The sequence below is a fragment of the Balaenoptera musculus genome, chromosome 16, assembly GCF_009873245.2.
Source record: "Balaenoptera musculus isolate JJ_BM4_2016_0621 chromosome 16, mBalMus1.pri.v3, whole genome shotgun sequence".
Taxonomy (NCBI): domain Eukaryota; kingdom Metazoa; phylum Chordata; class Mammalia; order Artiodactyla; family Balaenopteridae; genus Balaenoptera; species Balaenoptera musculus.
In genome coordinates, this window is record NC_045800.1 from 27,821,729 (window position 1) to 27,833,086 (window position 11,358).

The 11,358-nt window shown below is 55.2% G+C and overlaps 1 protein-coding gene across 2 annotated transcripts; it reads right to left on the reverse strand.

Annotated features, from left to right (window-relative positions):
- Positions 1-3,140: 3,140 nt before the first annotated feature.
- On the reverse strand, positions 3,141-11,163 carry SFXN3 (sideroflexin 3). 2 transcript variants are annotated; one of them, XM_036829566.1, is made up of 12 exons: positions 11,036-11,163; positions 10,265-10,439; positions 8,944-9,107; positions 8,116-8,286; positions 7,673-7,771; positions 7,261-7,336; positions 6,792-6,877; positions 6,450-6,577; positions 6,221-6,270; positions 5,315-5,364; positions 4,800-4,847; positions 3,141-4,526 (listed from the first exon to the last, which is right to left on the reverse strand). In XM_036829566.1, exons 3-12 carry the CDS (start codon positions 9,102-9,104, stop codon positions 4,430-4,432), a joined length of 966 nt encoding a protein of 321 aa, XP_036685461.1. In that variant the 5' UTR covers positions 9,105-9,107; positions 10,265-10,439; positions 11,036-11,163; the 3' UTR covers positions 3,141-4,429. The 2 variants fall into 2 exon arrangements, with proteins under 2 accessions (XP_036685461.1, XP_036685463.1); XM_036829568.1 differs by having other exon boundaries at positions 8,944-9,071; positions 11,036-11,161.
- Positions 11,164-11,358: the final 195 nt, after the last annotated feature.

The window sequence follows — 11,358 nt, forward strand, 5'->3', positions numbered from 1 at the left end:
TGGAGACTGATCCAGCTGGTTCGAGGTTCCTCCACAATTCCTAGCAAAATGTTGCCCGGCATCAGGACCTGAGATCACTGCAACGTGTGGGGAGACTGAGGAAGAGGGGACCGAGAGAGGTGCCTTAATGCCTGCCCTGCACGGGGCTGTGTCCCTGCAGATGGGAAGGCCCTCTTCACCCAACAGCCCATTTCTACTCAGCGCCGGGCACAGAGCCACACTTAGCAGAGTTCAGTGAACTGTGGGATACAAGGGTGGAGAGACGGAGAGACCACAGCAGGCGCAAGAGGCAGGGCCAAGAGCCTCGCAGGCCACGGGAAAAATGCGGGGCTTGTGACCCAGGAGGGGCCTCGCGTGATTCCTCAATAACCTCGCGGATTTCTAGGCCGGAAGTCAAAGGGCGGGCCCTGGGATGCTCTTGGATTTCGAAACTGGAAAGTAGGGAGGGGATTTGGCGGATTTAACCGTTCAGGACCGAGGTCATCAAGGAAGCGGATCTTTGACATATGTTCCAGGCTCAGGTAGGCGAGGTGAATCGTATGCCCGGCCTGCGGCGCTGAAGTCATTGCCCGGGAAACGGGAAGGAGGTGCCGCCAGCCGAATTTTGACTGACAGGAGCCAAGCAGGGGCGGGACTCTGCTTCTGACTGGCTATGTCCCCCATGAGGGGCGTGGCTCACCTATGACTAACAGGCCCAGGGGCGGGGTTGGCTTGAGACTGACAAGCTTGACGGGGAGGAAATGGGACTTGGTTTTGGCTCTTAGGACACCAGCCAGGGCGGAACTAGGATAGTCTGACTGGCATGAGTCCACAGGGCCTGAGCTAAAGCTGGCCCAAACCACCTGTCCTTAAGATGCCGGCCTCATTAGCCCCAGTGACCAAGGAAAAGAGCAGGATATGGCCACCTGGTCCCCTCCCTATGGCCAGGGTAAGCCAGGCCTCCAGGTCCAAGCCATTTTTTCACTTAGAACGTAGGCCAGGAGAGAGGAAGAAGGCTGGGGAGGAAGACCAAGGATGCAGATGCAGGTTCCCAGAGAAGGTTCCTGGAGTCTGAGCACTGGGAGGAAGAGAGGAGGCCCAAGAATGGGGCCGATTATTTAACTGTGAGAATAGTGCTATCTCTACCCAAATGCTGACTTCCGAGGAAAATTCCAAGCACGTGGAGGCAGTCTGGAAAACATGCCTGGCTAGGATTTGCCCCTAGAGAACCTGTGAAGTTAGCTTAAACCAACCGTTTTTTCTTTGAGAAGCTGGTATGGAACTAGGAATGAAAGATGGTAGGAAAGCCTTCCTTCTCACTGGCCCACTGGTGCCCTGGCCAGCCTTCTCTCTGACGTGGTTTAGTATTATCTGCAGAGCACAGATAATTGTTATTAAATGTTCTTAATGATTTTGTTTTACAGAGATTCCAGCACCTCACTCCCGAAGTGGGTTTCTTTTACCTGGGTTTTCCAGTAAAAGTGCATAGGCCTCTTTTCAAGGGGATTGCCAAAGGCCAAAGCTGTAACTTCAGAAACAGGCTTCAAGATTTGACCCAGGGCTCCAGGTGGGCTTGGTGGGAGGCACTGTTCCCCGGCAGAACAGGATGGAATTGAAACTGGTTATCTAAATGTCTTCCCATAGTTAATCAAGAATGGGAATCTTTGTTTTTACTCCTTCAGCTATAAAACCCTCAAGCTTGGAAACTCCTCAGTGGCTTTGGTAAAAGGTCTGTACACTTGTGGGCCCGTCAGTTTTGCTGGCCTGTAAACAAACTGGGCCCAGGGAGGAGATGTCCTGGAATGTCAAAGGGAGTAGGAGAATGACCTAAAGTTCGGCTGGCAGGTGAGGAAGAAGCATAGCACAGGCTTCATAGTCACTCAGCTTGGCTTGAATCCTGGCTCCACCACCACATAGTTGTGTAGCTGTGGGCAACATTCTTAATGTCTTTAATAAGCCTGTGTCCTTGCTATGAATGGACATAACATGTCCGGCCTCACAGGGGTGGTTGTGGAGATCGAAGGAGACAATGAACTTAAAGCACTTGGCTTCAGTAAGCCTGCCTGGCACAACAGGGAAGGACTCAATGAGCAGTAGCTGGTGTCACCCCCACTGCCCAGCAAGTAAACTCCTACTTCCTAAGAGGATCGAGTGAGCGCAGGCCAGGGTAACAGGTCACTTGAGGCTGTTGTGGGACCATTCAGCCCTAAAGATTTCTCCTGACCACCTAGTGTGAGAGCTTTAGGCTGAAAAAAAGGGAGATGAAGGGTATTTCCTGCAGGGAATAGGGAATGGATTTTGTTATAGATTCATTCACGTTTATTCTTTTGAATCTTCCTAAGCCGAGGCTTGGTAAGAGAGGCAACTATTGGGGGAATTCCCTGGTGGTCCAGTGGTTAGGACTCTGCACTTTCACTGCTGAGGGCAGAGGGCGTGGGTTCAATCCCTGGTCAGGGAACTAAGGTCCCGCAAGCCGCACGGCCAAAAAAAAAAAAGACAACTATACACTGTTTAATAGTAGCTCTCACCAGTTGTACATAGGCATGAACAGGACTTTGGGCCTTATTTTTCCTAGAAAAAAAAGGGTTGGGGGGGGGCTCATAAGCCGGGAGGGAGTAGAGGGCCCTGGGATGGGGGAAAGGGGTGTTAACTAGCAAATGGTACCGACCAGGCTTGTTCCAGTGTTGCATCAATGAGTGTAGGGGTGTAGAGGTGTGCTGGTGCCCTAACAACTTCTCTGATGGAGCCAGGCTGTCCTTAGCCCTCTAGCCTTCCTCTCCCAGAGGCCACCACCCCATGCCAAATGCCTGAAGGGAACCAAGAAGCCCAGAGCCTGAGTTGGTTTGTAGGTGTGTGATCAGCAAACCTGCATCCCCGCCCCCGCCCCCGGCCAGAAAAGAAGGAAATGAAGCCAGCACTCCATCTGCTGAGGGAATAGAAGGCGGAGGCATCTACCCACATCCCTCCTTCTTTAGTACTCTGGGTGCCGATGGAGGACTGATTTTTCTAATCTCAGAGCTCCCTCTGCTGGGGGCTGAGGCTCCCTACAGAAGGGGAGGGAAGAGACTAAGACCTGAACTTTGTAGGGAGAAAAGGGAAGGCCGCAGGCAGAAAGCTCTTCCTGGGCACTCAGGACATGGAATTGAGTGAAGATCAAGAAGTAGACAGGTTTTTGGTTTATTGAGTAACAATGGCACCATAGCTTTTATTACTGGTGGCGGTTGGTTGGGGGAGCAGGAAAGTGCTCTTAGAGGATCGCACTGGGGCCTTCACCCTACTTCAGCCAGAGGTCACAGGAGCTGGAGTCATGGTCCAGCTCTGCACTCCGTGAATTCACCAGCACATATTCCATCCCCAAGTCCACCTCCCCTTTGGACCAGCCGTTGACTCCTGGGCCCTTCCTCCTCTTGGAGGTGGGGGGGCGGGGGAGCAGGGCCAGGCCTCAAGAAAGAGAAGGAACTAAGATCAGGATCCTGCTGAACGTCCAACAAGATCAGTGGAACACAGAATTCCCTGTCTTGAGATCATACGCTCAGGGCCTAGTTGCCCTTGAGGTGTCCTAGTTACAGCCACTCAGACACCTGTGGAGTTTAAGCACCGTTCCCAAGCTGTGTCCCTCCGTAAGAGGGTGCAGTGGGGGCTCTTAAACAGGAATGCTTGCTCTGCCTTCGTGGCTTTTTGGTTAGGGGAGGGGGTTGGGATTGTAACTTTGGACTTAAGGTTATGATGTCAGCGGCCCAAGAACTCCTAGGATTGTGCCTAAAGATGCCCGTACTACAGTGTGGGGGAGATGGGGAGATGGCAAGAGCAGTACAGGACACTGACACTCCTTTGTTCTAGCAGAGAAGAGGAGAGGAAATGACCCGTTCCAGGATGTGGGGAATGCGATAAGCCCCCTGCCTCCCTTATCCCGACATGTCGTCCTCTGCCATCCCAGTTCCTGAGTCAGCTTCGGGAGCCAGGAAGCAGAAATCTGAAGGATTCAGCCCAGTTTAGCCTGCTAGTGTCCCTCAGTCTCTGTCCTGAGATCCTGGGTCTCCTCCTGTGTCCAGAAGGGGCAAGGTTCCATCAGAAATGACTTGGCTGGTGGAACTGTTTAGGCGAGAAAGTCCTGTAGCCTGGCCGGCTGGCAGGTGACAGGAAGCCAAGAAGGGAAGCCAGACATGAGGATATCCCAGGACAGCCTGTACACACACGTATCACATATGTACATATGTAGACACACTAGCGCAGAAGAAAGGGATCATGTGACCCTGCTCTTTGAAATCAGAGGAGAGAAAAAGGCTATGGGGGCACCTCTCCCAGCCTAACGGATTGCTGGTCTCAACGGCTGCTCCCACACCAGGCCCCCGCCCAGTACCAGGCAGATGGAAAAGTGGCAGGGACGGCAAGGCTCCACTAAAGCAGCAGCCCAAGGAGGTGAGAGAGGAGGCCAGGGGCTGACGCCCCCTCAAAGCCCCTTGTTGTAGTAAACCACTTCGATACTGGGGTTTTGCTCATGGATCTGAGCTCTCAGCTCCGGCTCCAGCCTCCTCACGTGTATGGAGCTGCAACAGAACAGCGCAGGCAGGCTGAATGTCCCCTGAGCCCACCGTCCTCAGCTGGGTGCCCCCCGATCACCACCCCTCTTCCTGCCAGGCTGCTGAATCTTCTCCTTCGACTTCCAGAGGCCCAGATCACGGTCATTCCCCCACCCCCAGAATAAGTTGAATGCCTGCTAGGCCTCCTCCTGGAACACACTGAAGGAAACTAAATCAGCTGCTCCCAGAGATGTGGAGACCTGTCTGAAGCCCCCAGCCAAGCCTGGGGGCAACACTTACCTTCTCTGGGGGAACAGGGCACAGCACAGGGGGGTGGCAAATACCAGGCTGAGGGAGAAGAGTGTTGGAAAGGTCTGTGAAGCTCTGATCTAAGAGTGTTCCCTCCCGGCACCCCACCCCATCTCTGGAGACAGCCCCTAGGGGTGGAGATTGATTAAAGCCAACGATGACATTAGGTTCTGGCTGAGGAAAGAGCCTCCAGAGCAGTGACCCAGAGCTCCACAGCCAGTGACAGAATCAGGAATTAAATGTGCATGAAACTCTGGGCTGGTACCAAAAGGTATATTTCCATGGTTTCCATGGTAGATGTAGAACCCGTTCGACTAGATTCTTGACCTTCAAGAACAGAGATCACTCCTAACACACACAGTATGCCCTACAGGTGTCCATGACCCCTACCAGCTGAATGTATGAATGAATGATGTATTTAAACATCTTAAAAGCAATAAGACCCACCCACATCCACCACAGAAAGGACACTCCCACACATTCTAGCTAACCCCCTGCACACTTACCAGAAGCCCACCAGTCCCACCTGCAGGGGCGCCCCCAGCCAGGGGCGGCGCTGTGGGGAGAGAGAGAATGTAATGGTGTGTGTCCCCTGCCCCCCTCACCCCTACACATTCACCCACCACGGCTCTATCCCATCAGCACTGCCTTTGAGCCTCTGACATGTGGCCCTTTTCTTCCCCCCAGTCCCATAACAGGGACTGACCACCCTCCACTCCGGCCAGGCCCATTTGCTGACACCCTCCCTAGCGTCCCACCACCCATCTTCACCTCTCAGAATCACTTCCCACACTTCCTTCAGGAGCTGCTTTCTTCAGAAAGCCTCCTCTAACCCTCCACTCCCTCCTTCCCATCCCACTGAGTGAATCTGTCCCTTTCCAAACACATCTCCTGCTCTGCACACCCTTCTTGATTTGCTCCAGCCTTAGAGGCCACCAATCTATTGCTCCGTGTGCATGGTTGGCACTCAATAAATATTTGTGAATAAATGATTCAATAAATGAGCCAGAGCTTGTATCCCTGTGCCTTGCTTCTCCATCCTGTTCGTGTGCGGGCGAGCCTGTGTGTGTGTCTCAATGTTTTTTGTAGCTGACAGCACGAGCATGATATCAAGCGTGGATAGTCCATCCCTATGTGTGTCAGAGGTCACTGGAGTGACACCAGCTTCCTTCAGGACAGAAACCCTTTCTTTCCTTCCCTTCCCTTCTCCTCCTGCACCCTCAGTGTTCCTTCATTCCAGCTCAATTTATTCTTGCTGAATGAATTAATGAAGGTGGAAGGGGTAGCACAGGGGTGGGGCAAACAGGTAGCAAGTCTTAGACTCAAGTCAGGTTGGAGAGGAAGTTGGGGACCGGTCACTTCTGCCCCCAGTCACCACTACTTCTAGGACGGGAGAGGTGAGAGTGACCTACCTTTAGGAAGTCTTTCTTCTCCAGGGTGTCCATGATCACGGGGGGAATGGCTGAGGGGAGAGCAGGGCAAGGAGGGAGGGAGTTAGTAGAGTGAAAGTCAGGACCCTAAGGAAGGGGCGATCCCCCTTTGCAGCTCCTCCCACTCCCCCCAGAGTCCTCAAACCCCCCGGATAATGGCACCCCCTTCTCTTAGAGCCGCCCATGCCCCACCGAGCCACTCCTGCCTCACCCATGGCAGGAATCGCCATGCAGATTCTTGATACCACCACCTGGAAGATTCCTTGCTTGGCTGCGGCCACCGAGTGGCCAAGCCTCTGACCCTGTTCATCGGTCACCGGGATGCCCACCTGCAGCTCTCTGAGAAGGGAAGGGGGTGGGGGTCAGATCACAAATCTGACCTGCCATGCTCTCACGGGCAGCTAGTCCCCTCAGACAGCCTAGATTCAAAGGCTGGTTCTCCCACCCCAGGATCCCAGCACCAGACTGAGACTAGGCCCAGCAGCTCGTGTGGCTGGCTGGTGTGCTGACATGCACCCTGGGCGTGCACACGCCAGGAGCTGGGGCCACTCACCTCTGCCTCATCAGGGGGATGTTGATGCAGTTGGCAGCTGCCACAGCTGCAAAGGGCACAAATCTGCCAACCAGCGGGGGCAGATGCTGGGGGAGGAAAGATGTCATTTAGTGCAGGGGTCCCCAACCCCAGGGCCGTAGACAGGTACCTGTTAGGAACTGGGCCGCACAGCAGAAGGTGAGTGGCAGGCGGGCAAGTGAGCGAAGCTTTATCTGCCGCTCCCCATTGCTCGCATTACCGCCTGACCCATCCCCTCACCCCCGTCCGTGGAAAATCTATCTCTCACGAAACCGGTCCCAGGTGCCAAAAAGGTTGGGGACCGCTGATTTAGTGACCCTAAGGGCCATGGGGTGGTAAGGAACTCTGAGGAGAGATATGGGGAGCCTGTAGGTTGGGGTGGAGGAGTGGTAGGGAAGAAGGAGGTAGATAAAGCGTGAACTGGGGGGGCAGTGGAATGGGGGGGATTTACCTTGGTGAGGGATTTGAGTCCCAGGGCCGTAGCCACAGCCCCGGTGGTAGCACTCACGTAAGCCGTTCCCAGCTGCCTGTGGGCAGAAGAGCCAGGACACAAGGTGGGAGGTAAACAGTCCAGCATGTGGCTCTTTGCTTCAGGGACATGAGGTGTGGGAGGGTGGCCTCATTGCAGAGAAACGTCTTCCCTGCTCCAGTGCAGACTTGTCTGGAAGCCCCAATCCCTACCCTTGAAGAGGACTGGGTCCCCCAAAGCATATACAAGAAGACCTCAGGCCCTCAGTCAGGCCAGGAAAGTGAGTGGGGGGCAGGCTGAGAGGAGGGCGCTAAGCCACTGGCTGCATAGGCCCAGGGGAACAAGAGAGAGCAATGGAGGGCCGGGAGAAGAGTCCCAGGGAACAAGCTCTCACCCCACAGTGATGGGAGCGTCGCCACTGCGGTTGGAGTAGTTAACGATGGCATTGAAGGACTGATTCACCCACTGCCAGAACACCACGGTTGGGGTCTTCCTGAGGGAACAAAGACACTTACTTCCACAGTGTCCCACATCCTTGGACACTGATAATAAAACCCCAAAGGTTAACCCCAAACCCTTAGGAGGGGCAATGTTGATGCCCCTAGAACGTGCTCTGGTGACCCCTGCATGACCCTCCTTACACAAACACACCCATTGTCTCTGGGGTGGGAGGACCCCGGGGGCTGAGTCCTGAGGAATGGAAGGGATTCTAACACAAGCTCTCACCCACCTACTATTTTCTGCCCAAACTGACCCAGAGAGGAAGTGCCTAGTCATCAAGTTACACTGTAGCTTGGACAGAGCACCCAGGGAGGAGACACACAGGATAGGACCTGCCTGTAGAAGGTGAGCATGCAGCCGGTGATGGTCATGTTCATGGGCACCTGGGCTGACATGCGGCCAATCAGGACCACCTTCTCCCCTGTGTCCGGATGGAAGGCAGAGTCGTACACATACTTGGCCCTCCAGAGCTGGTCCTCGGTGAGCCCTGGCGTCACCACGCCAGCCCTGCAGAGGTTGGCAAGGAGGAAACAGGCAATTCTAGGGGGCAGATCTGCCCTCCCAAGCCCTGCCCACCCAGCTCAGGGGAAGTCTGGGCAGAGGACCAGGCACTTTGGCTCCCAATCTCAAAACAAAGGAACTACTTGTCTCTGGGGAAGAATCAAGTCTTGCCAGAAGGAGGGCTCCTATTTCTATTTCCCTTCTAACCACACAAGGAGGGGTGCCCTTCTGTTTCTGCCCAAATGCTAGGTCAATGCTGGGTAATGGTGGTTTCCAATGGGTCAAAAATGGCTGGGGTGTTGCATGAGTTTTTCCTCCTGGAGACAAGGAGGCTGCCCTCCTACTTCCTTGGGACTCAGCTGAGCCCCTCTGCCCTTGCAGAGGGTGGCCCAGCAGTGGGACAGGTCCTTGTAGAGGGTTTGTGAAACACAGAGCAGCCCCCTACCCACAAATATCGACACCACCTCCTCAACCCAAACACCCTGAAATCCTTTAAGTTAAAGTTCTGTGCCCTAGTTGTCTGTGATTCCAACAGAGAGGGCAAGGGAGTGAGAGGGTGGAGGAGTGGAAGAGGGTCACGCTCAAGTTAGGGGAGACAGGTGCAAAAGGTACTGTATTAACAGCAGGGAATGAGCCCCTGGGTTAAATGGGGTTGGGGGTCACCTGTAGTTCTGCACGATGTTCCGGGAAGCTTCTAGCTGTGCCCCAGACAACAGCAGATTTCGGGGGTCAGTCACAGTGAAGAAGTGCCGGGCTCTGCCCAGGAAAGTGCTCTGGTCCCAGCGAGGTTCCTGGATATTGATATCTAAGGGCAACTCACCCATTTTCTGCAGGGCAGGCACCAAAGTCAGAGGACTCCAAGGAGGGGTCCAAGGACTCCACATGGGGGAGACATTGGTGGTGCTGCCCTGGTCCCTGCCAATCCTTCTAGAGCTTAAGATGACTCTAGATAGGTAAGCAAGGATGTGGGGAGGAGCTGTTTCCTAGGCAATGTTCCAGCCCCCCTGGGCCACTAGAGAACATGGCCAGGAAAACAGATGTCCTTGCACTCTGGCCTGGTACAGATTTTCATGAGCGAGGATTTACATGTGTGTGGTTGACGCATGAGCAGCAATTAATCCCATGCAGCTACTCTTGTGCTCTGTATGCACAAAAATGCAGATTATATGCATTACACATCCACGTTCATGTCAGCTTTAGGCCCCAGTTGCCTTGAGACCTACATACAAACCCCCAAGGCTGTTTGGGAAGATGGCATAAGCCATCTCACACCCCAGGCCCTGACTGGAGGAGAGCAAGGGTTCATTGGCAACTCCAGGGCTTACCTATTCCAGATCTCAAACAGGGGACTCTGATGCCAGCCAGCCAGGTGTGCTCGTGGGCATGCACAGTCCCCTCTCCAGACCCATCTTCCTCAGCTCACACTGAATGGCCCAAGGCTCTCCTTGTTCCCTAGCTGGGCAGGGCTGGCACGAACACACACCCACCTCTCCCTGAGCTACCTGCCTCTAAAGGAGCAGGATTCAGTGAGTGACCCCTCCACTCAGCACAGAGAGGAAAGCCTGAAGCATTCATCTGGCCATGTTGGGCAAAATCCTACAGAATGACTAATCCTCTCCAACCACACTTCCTCCTTCACAGGCAGACACACCCTCCCCTCTCACACACTCACATTCACATACCCACACACAAAGACACCAGCATACACGCCCTACACAGACCTGCAAACAGGGTGGACACACCCTGCATACAAAGACCGTTACTTACACACACACACAGCTCATATCCATCAGTTGCAGACACTTGAATGTGTGACCATACAGAGTCTCACTCCGACATTCCCTCCCCAGCCAACCTCCCCTCGTGCCCTAGAGCCGAAGATGCTGAATCTCGCAGGACAGAGGCAACTTTCCTCTCTGATTCCCAGCCCTCAAGCCCCTACTCCCCCGACCCCCGAACCCCGCCCGGCACAATGAGCACTCACGCTTTCCTAGGCTCCTGGGCTCCCGTCCTCTGCAGCTCTCAGTCCCGCCTTCCTCTCCGCGCGTCGCCCCCGCCCTCACACTCATCACGGGTAACGTCACGCGTGACGCTCGCCAGCCTGAGGGGCGGGGACTCCCTTGGCGCATCCGCCCGGCGAGGCCAGGGATTGGCAGAGCCTGGGGGCGATGGGTGTCATTTAAGGGCGACGCCCCCAGCCCGGGCCACTGAGACCCGGCCCTACGCTGTCTCCCAGAGCCAATCCGGGCTCAGGGATCAGTTCTGGCCATGTCCCCAGCCCGAGAGAGGAGGGGAGGAGCTGCCCCATTTGCTTGCAGTCCCTTGGCTGGCCTCGGGAGGCACCCGGCCTCTGCAACAGGGGGTCTAGGTGCCCGGGGCGAAGGCGGGCGTCTTGGAGGGGCATCCTCTGACGGTACGCCCGGAGGGACTCGGGTTACCCTCGCCTTGTTTACTTGATGGCTGCCTTGGCAGTGGCCTCTGCCTACTTGGACCCCTAGTCTCCTACCCCGGTTCCCTCAAGGTCCTCTCGCAGCACCTTGGCATTCTCACCCCTTCACAGTCCGGTTCTGCTCGTGCCTGTGCCTCTTCGGTGTCCCCAGCCCTTTCCTCCTCCCCAGTCCCCTCTATACTCCCCTCTATAGCCTCTAGCTCCACTGGGTCCCCAGTTACCTTATGCCCCAATCCCTACCCCTGCATTACAGACCCTGGCCGCAGTCCCTGCCCCGGATGTGAAGGGGCAGAAAGCTCACGGTACCTCTGTCTGCATCAAGAAAGTGGATCAGAAAGATTCTTCCTCCTTCTAGTGTCCTGGAACCAGCTTCCCTGCCTTGCGTCCTTTCCAGAACTGGGTGGCCAGAGAGACACTTTCTGACATAGAAGGAGGATGCATATGAAGGCAGCACTCAAACACACACACACACACACACACTCCCAACTCACCCAGTCACCATACAGAGCATGCGTGCTGCACACCCAGGTGCCAGCCCGCGCTCCTGCCCACCGCAGGCTCACCCCCCGCTCTGCCCAGGTGGCATTCCCTCGCTGAGGCCTCAGGGGTGACCGCGGAGGGGTGGCAAT